Source organism: Channa argus, chromosome 5, assembly GCF_033026475.1.
Source record: "Channa argus isolate prfri chromosome 5, Channa argus male v1.0, whole genome shotgun sequence".
Lineage (NCBI taxonomy): Eukaryota > Metazoa > Chordata > Actinopteri > Anabantiformes > Channidae > Channa > Channa argus.
The window spans coordinates 17,488,956-17,509,842 of record NC_090201.1 but is presented as its reverse complement, the minus strand read 5'-3'; the positions used below and the strand labels follow the sequence as shown (position 1 = coordinate 17,509,842).

Here is a 20,887-nt window from a genome sequence, read left to right as displayed (position 1 = left end):
TTACTACAGTGTAGCAGTAAGCTAATGAGCAACAGGGGGGGGGGGGGGGGGGGGGGGGGGGGGGGGGTTGTAGGTATTAATAATTGTGTATATGGGTCTGAATACTTTCCAAAGTCACTATAGATAAAAGTCATTTCCCTGGATGATTAACATCAATGTTTTCACATAATAATCTGTATTACAGTGTTAGGGTTAGGGGTTCTTGTATGTGACATTAATGGTAATCGCTCTTTATATCAATATGTTGGACCTAACGGTAACATGGGACGTGATCTTGACTAACTATAATAAAATTTACACCTATGGACAGTAAATGTATCATTCCAACTTACAATCTATGTTTAACCTCTGTACTTTCTCCATAGTGCAATGATGATGTCTGTACACGATGATGACAGCAACTGTACACCACTGTCGCTGAAAAACAAAAATGGAAATTTGAAAAATGAAGTGTAATTTAATTGGTAAAGCAGTTTAAAACTACTAACAATAATTCTAATTGACTGTAATTCACTTGTGACAGTTATAAATTTATATTATCTACAGTGACATGGATTTGACCTTATAATTGTAATAAATACAATTTAATTTTTTTACACTTTTAAGTTATACTTTCATACTTGTCACCCTCAATAATAACAATTAATTATTATTTAATAAACCTGAGTGTAATAAAAGTTTAAACTCTGTTTGTATTCTGAGTTATTCTAAGTGTAAATATCAAGAAAATAACCAAGAAAATAACCCTGTAAGAGGCTGGCTTCTAATGATCCAAAGAAAATCAACAATTAACTCCTTTAAGTAACACGAGCTGAAGCTTTGGAGCAGCCTGACAATGCCCTGATACCGGAAATTATTGAAAATCTGCGTAGAGGCATTATGGACATAACTGTCATAGCAATTTTAGGGCTTAGGGCCTAGGGATTTTGGTGCTCAGGGTTTAATTTGTTTGGGTTTTCAATGCAGGATAAAAATTATTAGATACACCTACTTAGATCCTTAATTCACTTGTGCTGAAAACTTGAAATGTCTGTTATTTTGCAAAGGCTAAGTCTTCCTAACTTCTTGTTAGCCATCTTAATTGATTACAGTTAGGCAACTTAAAAAAGTTTGTTTGATAGACCTCACTGAATTGACCAACACACAGTACAGTGAGAAAGTCCAAAGGACTTAATGTAGATCTGCCAAAGATCGTGATATATTTACAGAAGTGAGAAATGTTTATTGATTCGTAGCCATTTCTAAACAATGGAACATTACAACATCACCAGTTCATATAATTGAACATAACTAGAAGTTATTGAGGTTTAGCCACTTTTTAGCGTTTGGAAAAAACCCAGACTCCATCACTCAGCTGAGAGGATATCGGTTCAGATGGTCATGAAAAACCCAGAAACCAATTTGGCACAGGGCTGCAATGATCTGGTTACTGCTGGTATAGCCGTGTTTACAAACTGCTTCGTACGTTTGTCACCATGGAGTGATGGATTACTGCCAACAAAGATACCTCTACTCCAAAATTAATAAATTAAAGCTCTTTTAGCTGACCACATAGACAAGGTACAAACCTTCTGAAGGAAGTATTTATGGTAAGATGAGTCAAAGAATGAGTATTTAGCCACAAGGACCAGAGGTATGTTTGGAGGAGTAAAGGTGAAACATTCAACTGCAGTACACTGTATCTCCTGATTGTTTTGCTTGCTGTTGCCCTGGTAAATTGCACAGAGAGGATGGAACAATGAAGGAGGAGGATTACCAAAGAATGTTTTACCAGAACCTCAAACTTCCAGCTAGACTATTGAAACTTGGACATACTTGAATGTTCCAACAAAGACCCCAAACACACAATGGAGCTCGTTGAGGAATGAAGCAATCTTTTGAAATCCTGTCCAGACCTCAGTCTCTTCGAAAATATGTGAACCATGCTTAAAACTCAGGTCTGTCCCACAAACCAAAACATTTATCTGAGCTCCACAAATTCTGCTTAGAAGAGTGGTCAAATATCCAGCCAGAGTTTTGCCAGATGCTTGTTGATGGCTACCAACAGGATCTGCGAAAGGTCAAACGTGCTAAGGGACAATCAACCAAATGTTAGGTGTGCTGCATATGTAGTTTTTAACCTGTATGTATAATGTTATTTTGAGCCTCTGCTGATTTAAGGAAACCACAAATAAATTAAAGGCTGCGCACCAAATGTAGGGCCTTTTAGTTTAATAAACGTGGTGTGGTGTACAATTATTATACCAAAAACATGTTCAAAGAAATAATTCAAAACCCAATATTGCCATTACAGTTATGTCTACGATAAGTGTAAACTTCTGTTCTGTACTGCAATTTATACTGAACTGAAATGTCAAAAACCATTAAAAACAAGCAAAGACAAGATATTCTAATCCACTTGATAATGTCTTATTACTAAATGATTTTGTTAGGTTTTTATGAAGCTATATGAAATGAAAATTACACATTTAAAAGGAAAAGCTTGAGGTTGTACCATTTGAGACAGTCACTTTAATGACAATAATTACAGATCAGAGTCACAAAAATAGCAGTGAGTCTAGATAATTACATAGCAGCAGGAACATTCATAAAACATTTTTAATGTCTGAATTCTTGCAAAGCAACAATGTTATTCCATAAATATTCATGTAGATAAATAAACTCTGATGGGCTATGACATTAAATGGTCATAAACAGCAAACATTTTATTTCAGTCATTTCAAAATTACACAATTTCACCATGTAAGAACTGTTAAGGTGAAGCTAAACCTAATGTATTGCATGCTTTATTTCTTGCTCGGTTTGAATTCTTTCTCTGTAAATAACGCATAATAGAACATCCATGGAAGTATCCACAATAACACATTTTATCATATAAACATTTTGTGTTCAATTAACAATTGTGAACTGTTGTAAAACAGATAAAATATATGGGTCTTAGCTGTTACGTGTTATAATTTAGCCCTTATTTATTTGAGCAAGATATAATTAATATGCCTCATCTAAAGAGTAGTTTGATATTTTTTGGAAAATTTGCTTCTTTGTTTTCTGGCTGAGAATAAGAAGAGAAGATACCATTTTCATGACAAAACCTGGAAGGAGTTTTAGCTTACAGCCACCGAGCCGACCATAACAAGGCTCATTTGCCTTCCGGCAATGTTAGAAAGTTTTACATCTTGTTTGTTCATTATTTCCCTGTGCTTAGGCCTCATTTATTCTTTAACTCATCAGTGAGCCGCACCACTACAGCTGGGTAGATGTTATTCTTGGTCATATTATGAAAATTTTGGGGCCTTTAAAAACAAATAAGTGGCAACAAGTACCAACTGCTTCGTACAGCCCACCTGATTTCTAACACACATTTGCAAAGAAGGACTTTACTACTGTTTCTTATCACCTCCGCCAACCAACCCTAACCACACATGACAAAATTGGGTGTCTGGTATGAATTGAGTGCTATCAGATGTTGCTGTAAGAACTGTTATCCAAGGGTATATGTTGCATGAGAAGCTTGTAGCTGATGCCATGTATGCAACTTGTTGCAGTGATGTGATGGACAGGTTTGTTTGATTTGTGTTTTTCAATGCTTTCCAACAACAATGGAGGGCAAATGCACAGAGGAATAACTTAAAACAGGTTGTGGATTCAAAGACAATACAGTGAATACATGCATTGTTGGTTTTATATGGGAACTGTGGAACTTTTTGTGATTGCCCATTTTTTGTGCTCATTTTGGGTCTTTCAGACAAGAAATATAAACAGTAACTTCAGAAGTTCTGGTCCGTTAGACCCATTCAGTAATCAATCTATGGCCAAGGTAACTGTAACTTTGTGTAGTTTCATGATTAATGGACGAATTTAATATTACATTTTTAGCATCAATATTCATACCAGCAAGAAAAGATGCAAATTTCCCAAATTGTTTGCTTCTAGGTGGGATTACACTATCACCACTTACATTCAGACTCCATTCAGTAAAACAGTCTTCGATCAACATGACCACCCCTCACCAGTATTTTCCAATATGTGAAGACTGAGAGTAAAAATGGAGAATATAGATCTTAAATATGTACATTCAGTTCAGCAGCCTCTGTTGAGACCTAACAGTCGTGTTCAGTTTACCAAGTCATCCTGAGTGTGGCCAACAACAAACAAAACCGTCCCTGTGTTGTTTCTCTTCAGCACAAAAGCTGCAGCTTCCTGCAGCCAGTACATCCATCCTATCATATGAGTTCCACTCTGCTTTGATTTGCCTGTCATTACTTGTTAATAAAGGTACAAAATAACAGTCCTGTCCTTCAACATCTCTTTAATGACAAGCCACATTCTTCAGTGTGTCTGCCTGTGGGCTCATGGTTCAGCTACAGCGGCCACCACGCTTCAACACACTGAACTTCATCCTTTCATCTTACAAGACGCTGATCAATGTGAGATCAGACGGCGAGCCACTTCTGCTGCCTGTCCATGTGTGAGTGTATCACAGGGGTTTTTCTACTGCCTTACCCATTAGCATGCAACTGGCCCAGAGGCTAAAATTGTGTTCAAATCTGTGTGGTGAAGGAAAGGCCAGTTCTTCTATAAATCACTCACATTTTGGAGAGTTAAATATTGACTTACACATTTAATACAAATAGACATAATCACTGTGAATGAGTGTAGGAATGTGTCATGTAAAAAACATGCTTTTTTAATCTAAAAAATATGTAAAAGGTGAAATGTGTGGAAGCAGAAAGAAAGGGGGTGAAAGCTTCAAACACAAAACTGTGATTAGCAACGTACAGTGTACATAACCTTCATTTAATGTAAAAATAATGTAATAATAATGCAATAAAGTGAAACACATTGTTTTTCATTATTATCACGTCGCTTTACCTTCAACAGCTTGTTTTTTCTCACTAGTTAAAAAGCGGTAAGCCGCCAATATTTTTCAAAACAAAATGTGAAATATGGTTTCTGACAGCAAATGACATCCATCGAGCATTGAGCGACATTCATTTGCAGATGCAATAAAGAAATGTAAAACTGCAAAAAGTGCTGAATGGCTTTGTAAATGTGAAATATTTATCCACTCTGTAAATGCTGAAAGCTGCAGCTCCTACAGAATGTAAATTTAAGGTAAAAGCTGCAAAGATTTAACAGTCTTAAAGTCTTTAGGTAATTTGTTTCATGTAACACTGAATGACCAAACTCTCAGAGTGTGACTAATTCTACCATAGCTTTAGTTCAGCAAAGCCCAGAGCTTTCATTTATTTCATTATTCATTATTCACGCTTCAGTCAAAGTTAGATTTGTTCACTATTGTTCATTCTGAAATGGCACAATGTCTCGAAAACTATACATCAGAGGAAAGACACCAGTGCAACTCCGTGCCAGATATTAATAGATCAATCACAAAGATCTGAAAAAGAGATTTTTTTAAGGATTATTTCAGCAAAAGCTGGGAAAGCATTCAAAGCCAGACATAAGCTTTAACCTCTTATATTTTATACGCCACCTTGTCATCTGTGTACCAACTAGACATATGTCACGGGACATAGCAAAAACAAACAGGTGACCTGCTTAATCAGAGGCAACACTTCAAACTTAAGTAGACACTCAAGCAAATTTCTTTTTTTATAGTATATGATACACATCAACTTTTAAAACTAGGGTATTTCAGGATGCCCTTCTTTTTATAAACATGTGCAGTATATGAAAATATCTGTGTCACAACCCAAATTGACTAGAATAGGTCTTAAGCAGAATCTCAATGTGGGTTTAAAAAGTGTGACTTGCTCTTTTGCTTTGAGTTGCCCATGTCAAGAAATAAATACCTCATAAGAAAAACTTTCTACCAGACTCGACATTTCAACTCTGGGTTCATTGGCGTGCCTTTTTGGCACTGAAAAGCTTCCGAGAATGCTTCAAAATTCTGGAGAGATCCGAGCACCCTGAAAAGAAAAGAAATAAAACATTAAGGGTGATGAAAATATGATATGCATAGAGGAGCACTGCTGCACTGCAAATGGAAATTCCCTGATTCCAGAGGTTGAATAAATTATGATTACAATAATAATGATGATGATGATGATTATTATTATTAATATACCAGGGTACTTTTGTCAGTCTTATATTTACAGTGTGGTGAATCAGCTGCATTCAGCTGTGTATCTGCTGATTTTGGATGAAGAGTCTTTTAGTCCACAAACACAGAATAGAGTCAATTTAAATTAGGGATTAACATGCAAAATGAGCGATTGTTTAGGGAAAGACAATAATAAATCTACATAAATTGATCTTTTTTTAGTCACTTTGTGGTCAGCACAAAACAAGCTGAACTTCTGAGCTAGTAATTGATTATTTACATGTGCAGTCATGTAGAAACATTACAATTCTTGGAGTTTTGTTTCCACTCAAATGATAAATATAAGGGAAATTTTGCCTCACGTTTTATCTCGGCTTTTAGTCTTCCCAGTTCATGGCTCCTTCAGCTGCTCAATTCTCCTTTATAGAACCATTTATTGCTGAGCAGGTATAGTGAACAACAGAAAACTGAAAGCTGCTGCTTGCTAGGCTAGAGTGAACTTTGAATTTGTTCTGGAACAGCTTCCTTAAGATGAAGTGACCCGCAAGTAATAATTTTCCTTGGATTTATCACTAATCCAGTGTTAGCCAGGAAAAACAAACAAAACAAATGATCTTTTCTTGCACTCAATAAGTCAAATCTTATTTTGAAACTAAAGCACCTACACTCCTAATTAAACCCAGCAGGTAAAAAGTGAATTATTCTCATTCATGTTAATCCAGACTAAGTCAATTTAAAATGTTTAAAAGTAAAAATGTATTTATATGAGGGCAAAAATAGATTCCAGACCATAAAGAACTTATCAAGAGAGCGGCAGTTTAGAAAGTAATGAAATCCATCAATCTACCCATTCGGATATTTAAATTGATGCTGAAGTATGTGTCTCGTTACCTGTATTCTAAGGGACTGTGCGAATCGGTCTTGATGGACTGGCTGGCATACTCAGGCCGATAAGCACCACACCACACCTGAAAAAAGGAATATAAGATGGGTTCTGTTAAACACATTTGTGAATGTTTATAAATGACTAATATATTACACATAGCTTCTGATTAGATTATATACTTTATGGGAAATAACTTTACTGATCTCTGATTTTGTATGTACAGTTTTGGTGCAGGTTTTTACTAATGAACAATCTCGCTTGTAAAGTTCACTGTCTCATTTTGGAGCATTTGTGACTCCTAAGCAGATCTGTTACGGGCATTGGACCCATTTTTTTATCACTGACAGTTTACTGCTTGTACTTTACATTTTCTGGCACCACAATGCTCTCTACTTTGGCAGCTGAGATGGCTTCAGTGTCTGACCCCCTGACCGTCTTCTTTTGTTCCAGTGTTTGCTTTTTAGCACCAAACATCCACTGAAAATGCCCCCCCCCCTTAAGCTTTGGCTCTCAACTCCAGTTTGGGAAATAGTCATTTATCTACTGTCTGCAAAAATGATATATTTAGAAAGGACAGAAGTTTCCTCATGATTTTTACTCACTTGGGCAAAGTTAAGAAAGAAAAGTTGCTTGTGATCCATATCTAGACCAGGAAGACACTGCTCTTCACCCTGTATTTCTACCCACTTCAGATATGCCTGTAATCACATGCACACAAACTTAAAAACAGATTTCAGATGTGCAGAAAGTTAGTTGTAAACATGTTGGAGTTAGTCATTATTGCATAAATAGTAACATGATGTTCTGCTTTTGTAGCTGATACCCAACCTTGTATGCTTGACGAACCCCTCCATTGTCTGCAATGTTTTCTCCCAAAGTGCTGATTCCACTGACCTATGATCACATGAAGTAAACGAGGAAAACACAGCAACATGAAAACACTCATTCCAGCGGTCACTTAATACATGGCTTCCAAAGTCAGGTGTTACAGCAGAGACAAAACATCTGTTTTCATAAATGCCACTGGGTGCTTACGTTTTGTCCACCTGCTAGCTTCCAGTTGAAGTTGCCATACTGTTGCACCATGCACTGCGACTGCTCTTTAAAATGCTCAGCAGAGTAATTACTCCACCAGTTTAGCATATTACCGTCCTTGTCAAAATTACGCCCTGTGTGAAAACATCATGGATTAGGTAAAGCACTGTTTGCCAAACTTATTGACATGTGTATATCTGAAATGTGGGGACATATCATAGTGAACTGTTCACAATAACATATTTTAAATAAAATGTTATGATAAAGTGACAGCAAACGATAAACTGCATTTATTAATTGGGTTTTCCCAACAATTCCATGACAACAACCGTTGTCATCAAATCCGTGAGTGATCTCATGTCCAATAACCATTCCTATTCCACCGAAATTAAGGGCTTGGTGCTGATGTTTACTGAAGAAAGGTGGCTGCAGGATTCCCGCAGGAAACACTGGACAAACAACAGAAGTGAAGAAACATGAAATGCAGGCAACAACAGTGAAGAGAGTTATAATGAAAAAACCTCTCTTATTTGTCACACATGCTCCTGGTGGCCCCACTGATTCTTGTAAAGCTCTTACCTATCTGGTTTCTGTTGGGTGAATAAAAAGCATTTACCACAGCTGCACCAATGATCCACCTGAGAAATGAATGATTAAGAAATTATTAATACTAATAATCAGAATTTTTAGTTTGAGCTGCATATTCGCATGCACCATATTTTACACAATTTACCCTTCATGAAATTGTAATGTTTTATGTTTTTTGAAAGCTACTTGTGTCTTTCTCTTTTAATGATAAGTGACAAAATCCAAAAGGACATTGTATGCATTTTAAGTCATTTTATCAAATAATTTTTGGTATGGTTTAGAGATTGGACATTTAACATTGGTCCATCAGACCCTGTGTTTTCAAACTATATGATTCTTGTCATGCATGTTAACTTTGTGGCTTTATACAGATTTATCAAAAGCTTACAAATCTGGATCAACTGGTTCTCTGAGCTTCTTCAGACTCTTATGTGCTTCAGACTTCAGGTTCTCGAGGATGTTCTCAAAGTAGTGTTCTTCACTAAAGTTGAGCTAAAAAGAGAAACAGAACAAGTCAGTAATGAGTGCATTTTCAGTTATTTACAATGACACCCCAAAATATTTTTACCTACATGAGCATATTCCTGGTCCAGTTTCTGGTTGCTTTCTTGTAAAATGTGATCTGGATAACCAATATGTTCCTTGATTGCCAGCGCCTAAAAGGGATGCACAAGAAAATCTAGCAGCAAGACAATATGCACCTTTGTATGTCCAGACACAGAAGGCATAAAGGTACAGTTTGCAGCTTGACTATGAACTGTACCTTTTCTCTCGCTTTCTCTTTTGAGGGAGTGTCCATCCAGCTTAACTCCTCCAATGTTTCCACATATGCTTTCTGGATCTTACTGATGAGGTCACTGACCTGTGGACATATGACACAAAGATTATCATCACAAAATTCAATCCACATTTTAAAAAGTACACAAACGTTTAATAAATCCTTTAAATACACATCATTGTAATAATATGCAGATATAAGAACCTTTAATAATGTGCAATATTGATCATGTTGTATAACTTCTTGATTTTCTGGTATGTTTTATTAAAATGTCACTAGTTGATGGCCACAGGAGGAATTATAATTGCTTACAAATACACTAGTAAACATTTAATCTGCTTACACCTCCATTATAGTGTGTATATGAAACGTTATAAAGTGAAGTGTTAATGGTATTTTTACATTTACATGATTTTAGAATCGCTGCCGTGTCATTGCTACAAACCAATCTTGTTTTCCTGAAGATAAATCAGTTATTCATTTAATAACATATAAAAGTAACACTCTACATCTCAAGGTAAATTTTTTGCACATACATTTGTAGACACAGTGCACACTTTAGTTTTAGTTTGTACACTATATGATGTAAACCTCTGTTTTGGTAGTAACCAATTTCCATGCTTTAAGGAAGTATTTTTTCTCGTTTTTTTTTTTTTTTTTGTCATGGCACTTAAAAACAAATAGACTCACCATTTGTTTACTTTCTCCCGCAAATGTCTCACGCACATACAAAGCACCAACTGCATTCTCCATGCTGCTTTGGATGTAGCGGACACACTCTCGCCACCAAGCATCTTCCACAGTGGTCCCATAGAGTGTCTGTCCGTACAAATGTACACACACACACACACACACACACAGGATAATGTCTTTGACCTTGGTTAGGTAAAAATGTGCTACCGAAGTATATCATGCTCTTCTCACCTTCCTGTAACGGGCTCTGGCATCTTTGAAACGGCGGCTCAGGCTATTAACTCGGTCAATGATGAGTTGCCAGGTGAGGTAGTTCTGCATAGTTCTGCAAATATAATTTGTTGTTGTAGTTGTTTTAGAGTGAATTTATTCTAAAATAATGTAATCTTCACAGACTCTTGGGCTGACCTGACACTGTGTCTAGAGAGAACATCATTCATCTTCTCAAGGTAAGGAGAGCTGTACACCACCACCTCTTCCTCTGGCTTAACTTCTATGGACACACTCAACAGTACACCTTGAATAAATCGTGTCCAGTTAAAACCCTGGAAAACAAAAGAGAGCACATATTTTATAATGGGCTTAGTTTTACTAATATTGGTAAATGTTTTATGGTTGAATAGGAGTTGCAGAATTTTGGGGGCCTGGTGGCTCACTGGTAGAGCATTGGGTTGGGATGCAGAAGGCAGTGGGGTCGGATAAAATCTTGTTGCGTGACAATTAAAAGGACAATATAAAATCTATTCTATGTAATTTTGGTGAAGTCTATTCTGTCTGTTTCATGAAAATAATGTGTTGATCATTTGTTTAATGCATTCCAATATTGTTTAGTTAATTTTTAAAAAACATCTCTCAATATCAGGTTTTCAATATTCTTTTTTTTTTTTTTTGATGTCGGGGAAGATTCTCTTTTTTATCTTGATAAACGCTAGAGTTCGATGAAAACCTAAGTGACTGCAAAAAAGATTCTACTCCTGAAGAAGTTTAATATCTTTCATATTATAAATATTTTGCCAGCTAGGTGAAACAAACCAGTAGATCTAATTGTAACATTTTGTCTTTAATTCACTATACTACAACTTCTACTTGTACCTTGAATTACCTTGTGCAAGATGTAAACAATAACATGCAAAGTATCATTATGTACAAAAATGAGGCCAAGGCTAAGAAGACTTTTCATTCTGTGGTGTTTCCTCTGCAGAGTCCATCATTTTCCTTAACACTTCTGTATGATAAGCACAACACTTAGTACAGTATATAATTTTCCCTTACAGTACATAGGCAATCCTTGCTAACAAATAATACATTTGGGGTTCCTGTGATAAAGGAATGGTTTGACAAATCATTATTTACTTTCTTGACATGAGTCTGATAGGAAGTGACAGTAAATGTAAATTTACATCAGCCAGTTAGCCTTGCTTGGCAGAAAGAATGGAAACAGAAACATATAGCCTGCTCCTCATTGCCTCTGTCTTTCAGTCAGAAAATAGTATGGCATGTGGCCCCATTTTTGTGTGGATTATACAAGAAATATTATTTTAAATTGTGAGCTCTGAAGTTTCTTTGGGAGAAATGTTGGAGAGAAGTTAAATAACGGATTTTGTTTAGTGTACATACATAAGAGTGGCATCAATTTTATCATCTCTGCATGATAACCAACAAGACTTTTTCTTAAGAAGGATGTACTATTACTTTAGTGAAAGAGTTTGTTTTCCATTTATGTAGGTATTCCTTAAAAACAAAACCATTTACTGTGTTTTTTTTGCTAAAGGGGGCCTGATGTGTCAGTGGTAGAGCATTGGGTTGGGATGCAGAAGGTGTGGCCCCGCCCAGCTGGTCCCAAGTCCGGGCTAAATGAGAGGGTTGCTGCAGGAAGGGCGATTTTATATTTATATTATTATAAAAACTCATGCCAAATCAATGTGCAGAACAAGTTCCGTTGTGGTGACTTTCACATAAATACTTTTGTTATTTCTAACGATCCCTGACTTACATAAAACGTCACTCACAGACACATTAATAGTATTTGTTTAATAATAGGAAATGTAGAATCACAAAATTAGAATGAAACTCACATTGAAGCTGAAAGTGTTCTGTAGTTCAGCCAGTGTCAGCTTGTTGTACAGAACTGTAACATCTTGGCGCTCCTCTGCTGGTGATGTGGCCTGTCCGGAAATAGGAAGGAAAACGTAGACTATATACAGGCGCTTGGTAGTACAGTTATTTGCTCATCTTTTATTGGCAAAGTGTCATAAGTCATGTCGAAACAGGCACAAAAAAATAGAAAAAGTTAAAAGATTGGCTGCTGGCCTAGATCCACACTAAGTGTACCCTGCTTCTCTTATTTACCAAAAGCAGATCAGAGGTTCTCATATTTTAGCTTGTCATGATACATTTTTCTTAGCCCTCATCCCCCATTTCCATTTCGTGTTGTGGCTGGTACTTACATTGGCGATGTCGGTCTCCAGCTCCAGCACTTGCATCATTTCTTCCCACACACGGTCGTCATCCTGAGTCAGGTTCCTGTCCTCTCGGGTTATCCCCGCAATAGAAACCATGAAATGTAGGTAGGCCTCTCGAACCTGTGGCATCACTTAAGCTGTACACATCAACTCACTCGTAAGCAGCCACATTTTATCTATTACAACTAGTCTATTCTACGATTTATGCATTTTTAGTGTAATATACGTTTTTGTTTTAGGTTTTCTGTGTTAAACCAAAACTATTGAGGGGAAAACAATCTTATTGTTGCAGCTCAAATAACAGACAAATAACATCTAGAAACAAAACAATAAAGGTTCTTGCTTAAAGACCTTTTTTTAATATACAGTTTTTAAAATGAGAATTGTTCTTTTTTATGTACTTTAGACCTTACCTTTTTATAATTTCCATCATTAAAGTAATAATCTCTTGATGGCATTCCAAGTCCCGGCTGGTCAATCTAACCAGAATACAAGAATAAAAATTATACAGGATTTTACATTTATAATCTATCCATCCATCCATTATAGGTAACTGCGTATCCTGTTTAGGATCACCGGGGGCTGGAGCCAATCCCAGCTGTCAGTGAGTGAGAGGTGGTGTACACCCTGGACAGTTAACATTGATAGGTGGTTTATAAAATTTACATATTTACATAATTAAACTATGTCTCTGGTAATATTCATTCATTATCGTCAATATCCCACATGAAAAAGCCAAAATGGACACTAAACTGATCCTACTGTCAAGTATTTTTTGCATAGCAAATGCTCCACATACTGCAGCTTGTTTATCTGTGCTACAGCCCCCTGCTGTTGTCGAAAAAACAATTACAAAAACATTAATGAACCGTGATGTTGCACTGTTTGTTCCTTCATTACACTGAACGTGGGCACTCTTGTTCACATTGTGTCATTCCCCACAAACAGTCCTAAACCTCACAAGCACACCAAACGTGTATTAATCTATGTCTCATAGTCCCAAACCAATACACAATTTTATTAGGAGGTGGACTAACACACTGTTGTGTTTGGTCTTTTTTTTTAGGGATTTGTTGAGAGTAATACAAATATAAAATAACCAAATGCCACTGATCTTACATAAATTATATGCCGTAGTGAGTCCCGGTCATCTGTCCACACGTACATGTCCAGCAGGACCTTCTTGTGGAAACGAGAAGTTAGCGTGGCCAGTGTGTCCTCAAGGCTCCATGATTCCTCTGCACAACAATAAAATATTTAAACAACCATTTAATGTACCAGGCTGCAAGGATCAGGCCCACTCTCTGCCTCTACTGCTTATATTCACTGGCTACTCTGTGCAAATCTGTGTGTGCAGATATGCGTGGTTAATTCTGTTTGAGCCACCATCCATGATTACATTTAATTACAGTGGCAAGAGCCAGGAGCTTGGGGAACAGCAGTGTAGACTATTTAAAGCATCCTTTACAGTCCTGATTGAGGAGCTGCTCCTCTGCCCACACATCACGCTCCTCAACACCACACCTGACTGCTCAGCTGAAGAGCTTCGGCTGGCCTCTTGATCCCGCCAACAAAGCTCACACTCAGCAATTCAAAGTAGAGTACAAATATAGCCGCACAGCCTCTGTGTGAGCACATGTATTTGAATAGGAACACAAGTGCTTGTTTGTTTTGTTGTGTTGCATGTGCATGTTTGCCATTGTGTGCAGCACAGATAATAATAATCAGAGTGTGGTTTAGAGGTATTTAACCTGCAGTGGTGTTCCAGTCATCTGATGCCACAGGCCAGTCTCCGATGCTTTCAATGAGCTTTAGAAGTGGCAGGGAGTCACGCTGTTCTATAAGGCCTGCAAGTAAAATACCACAAATTATGACAAGTAACAAAAACACTGCAGTCTCTACTATTCATGAACACACCTTATTAAGATTGCAACTTCAATTTTGACCTTGTTGTTTACAATTTTACCACAATAGTTTACTTTTATTCTCATTATTATTATTTTATTTTATTTTAAGAACAAATTCGATATGTTAATGTAGTTTAAATTGTCATGTATGAAGGGCAAAATGGTGGTGGAATGGTTAATGCTGCTGCCTCACAGCTAGAAGGTCCCAGGATCCATCGGGTGCTTCCTCCGGGTACTACAGTCCAAAGACATGCATGTTAGGTTAATTGGTGACTCTAAATTGACTATTGGTGTGAGTGTGAGGGATTTTATGTCTGTTTGAATGTCCCTGTGTTGGTCCTAAGATAGACTGTGCCTGCCTCTTGCCCAAGCTTGAATAGGCTCCAGCCCCCCCCTCATAATTCTGAACAGGATGCATGGTTAAAGATAACAAATTGAAAAATGTCATAAACCTAAAAAAATTGTACAAATGTTTTATTTGTGCCTTTATTGTGCAAGAACAGTCTCGTGGCCGAATCTTACCACGGTTTCTGGCAACCTAATCCTAATGTCGGGAGGATGCTTCGAATTAGAGTTAGTCAGAAAGTCTACCTTTCTTGAAACTTCATCTGGTAGCCAATTTATATGCATATGCATTTATATATAATTTATATATAATTTATATGACTTAAATCAAAAGTCACGAATTTAGTCAGTGAGCTAACAATTAACTGGTTAATCCATACATTTATTTCATTCCACTTTATGCCACTGTATGCAGGTTTGCTCACTTAATTCAAGTTGTTAGAATTACTAAGATTAGAAAGTACTACAGCATGGTACGGTATGGTATGGTGTTGTATGGTCCTTAAAATGGTATTTGAATTTTATGTTGTATTACGAAAATGTATATACATGTAATTTGCTAAACCCTGATGAATCCCTGGCTGCAAAGCATCATCTGAAATGATCAGTTTTTATCAATTTGTCTTATGTTTTCTTTGGAAGGTGAATGACAATTTTTAAAGTGTAAAGAGGTTCCTTACTCTCATTCATGCAGGAACTGTATAGGATTTTGGCCTTCTTGATAGCATCCCTGTCCTGTTTATTATCTGTCTCAAGAACACCTGCAGCAACAAAACATATGCAAACATTTCAGCTCTGAATCAAACCCACATGTGGCGCTGAATACTGCAGGCCACCGACCAATAAAGAGTAAACCCACAATCCTGACGTAGAACTGTGCCAGCTGACCTTTGAGGACAATCTCCAGCTTGTCCCTCAGAATGTCAAAGACACTGTGACGGGAGCTGGTCTCTGGGATCACATGGCGCTCCAGCCAGCCCCCACAAGCGTACTGATAGAAATTATCACAAGGCTTCACAGACTTATCCATGTTCTGCAAGAGTCGAGCCGCTGTAAGGTGTAACAATGAGGGACAGAAAGAGACAGAATGGTGAAGATCCATATAGAAAGAAAACTGTTGTTTTGCAAGGATGTGAATTACTTAGCAAAATAAACCAGTAGTGAAGGAATAGTTCCTCTCACCTGCAGTAACACAATCTGCAGTTGTGCACACATTTTTGAAGTTGGAACGAAACATCTGCCCTGAAAAAGTCAGTGTCAGGACCGTGAGAAAGCATGCAGACTCTTTTTTCACCAAAACTAAGAAAAGGATCCATGTTGTTGTGTGAAGTACAGTATACAGATTATTTGAAGTAGCCTCGATCTACAGTCTGTGTGTGACAGGCAATGACTATGTCAGCAGTGACCCTGTTCTTTCACTTTTGTGTGGCACTGCTGATCAGGCAGAAAAGGGAATTACAATATTACAGAGACTGTCAGAGGTAGAGGTTTACACATGCATGATCTCTTGTCCCACAGTCTATCATGTGTTCAGATTACAAGATGGATATACTCACCTTCATCTGTTGGGCTCCTTGACACACTGTTTGATTGTTCTGAATTCAATGGGAAAAAAATAATTTAAATGAAAGCAGACACAGTTTATTCAATAACATCTTTAAAAAAACTGCAAAAAAGAGCCTAGAATTTAGGTTAGTCCAGTGTTAGGCCAGTGTGTGTGTGTGTGTGTGTGTGTGTGTGTGTCTGTGTGTGTGTCTGTGTGTGTGTGTAGTGTACATATGGTATTAGAAGCTAAAATTTGGTCAGTAATATTAACTTTTAAATTATCTCTGAAAGTGTACACATTGACATATGTGCATTAGTATTCCATAAAGCAGATCATGGTCACTGCTGGAGACCACGGCAGACCCTTTATTACTGCTGCCATCTGTAATATCTTGACCTTTCCACAGCCAGCCTGACAGAGCCATTACCTTTCACAACCGACGTGTAGAGGACTACCAGCCCAGCCAGGGCACAGCTGACCAACAGCAGCAACACGGACAGACCAATTTCTGCAACAGTCCAACGACGCTTCCCAGGTTTACTTGATTTCTCCATGATATCCATTTGGCTTTCGGATTTGCCCATATTCCTCCTGACTGCCGGCTCTGTGAAAAAGGCACAAGTGTGGGATGGTCCAGGCAGAGAGCTACCAGTGTGTGTGTGTGTGTGTGTGTGTGTGTGTGTGTGTGTGTGTGTGTGTGGGCTGTGTAACGATCCATCGGTAAACTGTGCCAGCTGACCTGCAGTGAGTGAGCTTCAACTGCTAAACACCTACAACAACTTCACTGACAGGAGTTGTGAAACTGTTGTTCTCGTTGCACAAAGCACTATATTTACACTCTTTAAGTGAATATTAAATATTTCTGCCGACATTTTACTATTATTGATGTTTTAATTCTTTTAAAATTGGCTTTTGGTTTGTTGAAAGCCTCAACACAATCTAACAGTGGGCCACAGTTCCGCCCCCAGATTTACTTATTTAGTGTTAAATTTAATTTTAATGTCAGAGGATTTTAAAATGAATGGGGAGGTTTAGTGGGAGAGATCAAAAAAGCACAAACAAAGGCATCACTAAATGATTGAATGATTTAGAAATTGAACAAACAACTACACTCATAATCCTACTTAATTTCAAATACTGAAGGTAAAAGTAGTCAAAAGTCAAAAGTAAGAGTACTTGGCCCCTGCAGTGTATTATATTACCAGATTATAAATATTATGCACTAGTGAAGCATTTAAATGTTGTAGCTGGCAAAGGTGCAGCTACAGTAGTTTTAACATTACTCAAATTAATTTTTCAACCGAAGATAAAAAGGTTGTAAATGTCATACAACAAAAATAACATTTTTTAATATGTTTTTGCCTTTTCTAATTGTTTGACTACTTTTTTTCTCAAACTGTTATTTAAATTACACCACATGAGAAGTTTATAGTTTATAGTCCTTGTGTAATTTGGATGTGACAGTTATGTCAGACACAATTTGGCGTGTAAATAGTGTAAATATTTCCAACTACAATGTTATTTTCAATTACCACTGTAGTTTGAAATATTTAGCCCCCACCTTACCTCCGCCACACATGCGCACACAAACACACACAAGGTTGTTACCTATAAGCTTACATCAATAGAGCTAATTTCCATGCACAATAATTATGTATGGATGAACGCAATATTGCAAATGAGCATTTGTGCAGGGGACAAAACAACAATCACCCGTGGCTTTCAGCAGCATTGCTTCGCATCTATTCACTCTGCAGCACCTGTTTCTCCATAACCAGCCCCATTGCCCTATCATTAGGCCTGACAGGAGGACGGGCTGTAAATCAGAGGTTCACGCTGCTGGGTCCCATTAGCACTTCTTGATGAATACTCACAGGCACATATCTGGCACCACAGTGATGAAGAGAAGACAGGGGTTTGTTAGAGTTTCACTGCCATCCTCAGCATAAGACTGCACAGAAAGACACTCTGAGTCCTAGTTTACTGCATTAAAGACAGGCTTCAGGGAAAGGAAAACTGTGTGATAATGTGTCTACTGTGTCATTACAAATTATTTACAGCTTTAAATATCCTCAGACAGCTGTGCTGCCTTTATGTTCATTACTCGCTTTTCCACTGACAGGACACAGACAGAACTCACCTTCAGTGAACGTTACAAAAACAAGGAACCTTTATTTTTTACAGAAAGTTGAAAAAGCCTTCCGTCGGTCAAAGGTATTTTAATTTGAAACAAATTTTTATACAGTAAAACTACGATTAGATGCCGTAAACAAAGTAAACATTTATTTTAATAAATTAGATGGTCTGATATATTAACACGCTACTTGACCTGAGTAGAGTTTGCAGATTGTCCTGCAAAGATGCACCACCCAGGTGGCTTGGACAAGCTCTATGTAGGCTGAAAGACAAAACCCAGGAAAAACCATGTCCAGAAGGACTTGATGCTGCTTACTGCTTTAAGGACAGAGTAACAGTTTACCCTAATAGTATATTTGCAGTTTTATTTACTGCAAAGTAAATAAATAAAGACAGCACAGGAAGAAAATGCAGTGACAAGAAATGTGCATGTCTTCCTACCTCAGCACACAAAACAACATTCTCCACCTTTTTGCATCTGCACCACACAGAGCAGGTCCCTGCAGGTGACGTGACCACCCAGCTAGAGGTGTTTAGTAAATGTACAACCAAATCATTAACACTTTTTCTTTCTATTTTCTTTTCTATTTCTTGGTTAAAAGCCTTTTAGGCTTAAGGACTGAAATGATTGTGATATGGGGACTTTGCTCTACATGCAGGTGGCTGCTGATCTTTCACTCTTACAAATGCAAACATTTGTAAGAGTTAGTTTTATACTGAAGACAATTTACTATGTGTGTATGTGCAATAAAAAAGGGGGAAGCAAGAGAATAAACTACATAGGGAGTGACATTCACAAATCCTTGCACTGAACAAAGCATTTCCACTATTACCTACTTTGCATTGATCACTAAGTAAGTAATTTAGTGATTCAAATAATTTATAATAATTTAATCTATATAGCACAACAATTGTTGACCACAGTAGCTTTTAGTAGCTTTACAGGCATATGACAATATTAGATAAAATAAACTAAGAAAAAGCATATTAAGTCTATTAAAAGAAAATAGTCAGGTCTAAAGGTGAGTTTTAAAAGTTCCAGTGGAGGCGATGAACTAACCAACTGTTCCACAATTTAGGCCCAACAATGTAAACTGCTTTATCACCTCTTGATTGGTGCATAAAGGGGAGAAAATTAATTTGTCGGCAGATGTGAGTCAAAGATTAATGGGAACTCGCAAATTAGCAAGTGACTACTACAGTGTTCAGAACACTGTGTAGTGTTTTGTTCAGGCTTCACAGATCAGTAACCGCCTAAGCACAGCAGAGTTCTTTTATCATGATTGTTTCTGGGGCTTTCAATATGTCAGTCACCTCTGAGCTGGCATTTCCATTTTTTAAATTTAAATTAGTAAAGACTGCTGAAAATTGCAATATGGGTCTGACCAAGTGATCAGCATTAAAACAAAAATTAAGACTATAGAAAAGACAGTTACTGTCCCGTAAAGATCCATTCATAGGTATGATATTTCAAAACCACCATAAAGGAAAATCAAAGCCTTTACAAAGATCATTGTTAAAAATTTCAGATGTCCTCCTAAAGACTTTGATCCAGGAGGAAGCTTTTATTTTATTTAAAAGCATTTTTTTCAGCTTTTTCCTAACTCGACCAACAGATAATGAGAACACAGGTCTTATTGGTGTTGATTTTCAGTAATATCCACACGGAAAAGGAGGAACGAATGCAAATAGACATTTAAACATAAAGTGTAACAGTGCGAGTGAGATGATAAAATTGATGGCAAAGATGTGTTCATCCATGTGCTGAATCCAATTAGAGCGAGTGACCTCCAGTGACAATTTTCGGAATTTGTGTCCTCAGCATCTCAAGGGTGAATTTGAAACAAAGTGTTCACATGCCACCGACGTGATTTAATGAAACCGGTCAGAGGTTCAGTGTGTCAAAAATAAAAGCCTTTCTCTGAAAGTGAGAGGTCTCCTTGTTTTAAGCACATTAAGATTAGGAGTGCCTGCGTTCACTGACTGGCACTGTTCTTCTCTAAACTTAGTGTTCCGAGCAAAACAATGATTAACTCACGGCTCAGTCAGTGCCAACAAGCTGCACACTTTCTCCAGCGCAGCGTTATTCACTACTTACCATATGCAAAAAGGTCCTTATAAAGTATACTCTGTTTCAAAACTGTCTTTTGACTGCTGACAATCTGACACGAGTGACACCTTTAAGCTACAGTTCCAGGTGACTAACTTTAGCCGTGTTCACTCTAGCGCTCGACTGCAAACAGTAAAAGGGATCCAGAGGCTTACCTTTGTGTGTGGATGGTAGAAGTTCCTGAGCCGCTCCCCCACAGCACGCTAATATCTCAAACACCCCTGCTGAGAATTCACTCAGAGCTGGTGTGTAGAGAAATGAGTCTGTGCTGCGAGTGGAAAGAGACGTTATCCAGTTGAGTGTGCTGCTCAGGGAATGAGTGAGGCAGCAGAGAAAG

At 37.5% G+C, this 20,887-nt stretch overlaps 2 protein-coding genes across 8 annotated transcripts in view; one reads left to right on the top strand and one right to left on the bottom strand.

Annotated features, from left to right (window-relative positions):
- The window catches only part of prxl2b (peroxiredoxin like 2B), a 17,956-nt gene extending 7,463 nt beyond the window's left edge, over positions 1-10,493 (top strand). For 2 of the 4 annotated variants that reach the window (XM_067503564.1, XM_067503560.1), the window contains one exon: positions 366-689. In XM_067503564.1, coding sequence (XP_067359665.1) covers positions 366-456 — 91 coding nt within the window. In that variant the 3' untranslated portion in view covers positions 457-689. Of the gene's footprint in view, positions 1-365; positions 690-10,438 lie in introns of those variants that run through there. The other 2 variants (XM_067503562.1, XM_067503566.1) reach the window with 2 other exon arrangements.
- On the bottom strand, positions 2,439-20,887 carry mmel1 (membrane metallo-endopeptidase-like 1). Of its 4 annotated transcripts, XM_067503553.1 has the most exons (27): positions 20,706-20,887; positions 18,018-18,188; positions 17,837-17,865; positions 16,732-16,908; positions 16,315-16,353; positions 15,941-16,000; positions 15,647-15,808; positions 15,439-15,519; positions 14,607-14,648; positions 14,258-14,353; positions 13,626-13,744; positions 12,920-12,985; positions 12,492-12,626; positions 12,120-12,209; positions 10,453-10,589; positions 10,276-10,369; positions 10,042-10,170; positions 9,337-9,435; positions 9,146-9,229; positions 8,962-9,065; positions 8,565-8,623; positions 8,315-8,434; positions 7,986-8,119; positions 7,779-7,844; positions 7,553-7,648; positions 6,956-7,032; positions 2,439-5,930 (listed from the first exon to the last, which is right to left on the bottom strand). In XM_067503553.1, exons 2-27 carry the CDS (start codon positions 18,044-18,046, stop codon positions 5,831-5,833), a joined length of 2,424 nt encoding a protein of 807 aa, XP_067359654.1. In that variant the 5' UTR covers positions 18,047-18,188; positions 20,706-20,887; the 3' UTR covers positions 2,439-5,830. The 4 variants fall into 4 exon arrangements, with proteins under 4 accessions (XP_067359654.1, XP_067359653.1, XP_067359655.1 ...); XM_067503552.1 differs by lacking the exon at positions 17,837-17,865; XM_067503554.1 differs by lacking the exons at positions 14,607-14,648; positions 17,837-17,865 and having other exon boundaries at positions 2,440-5,930.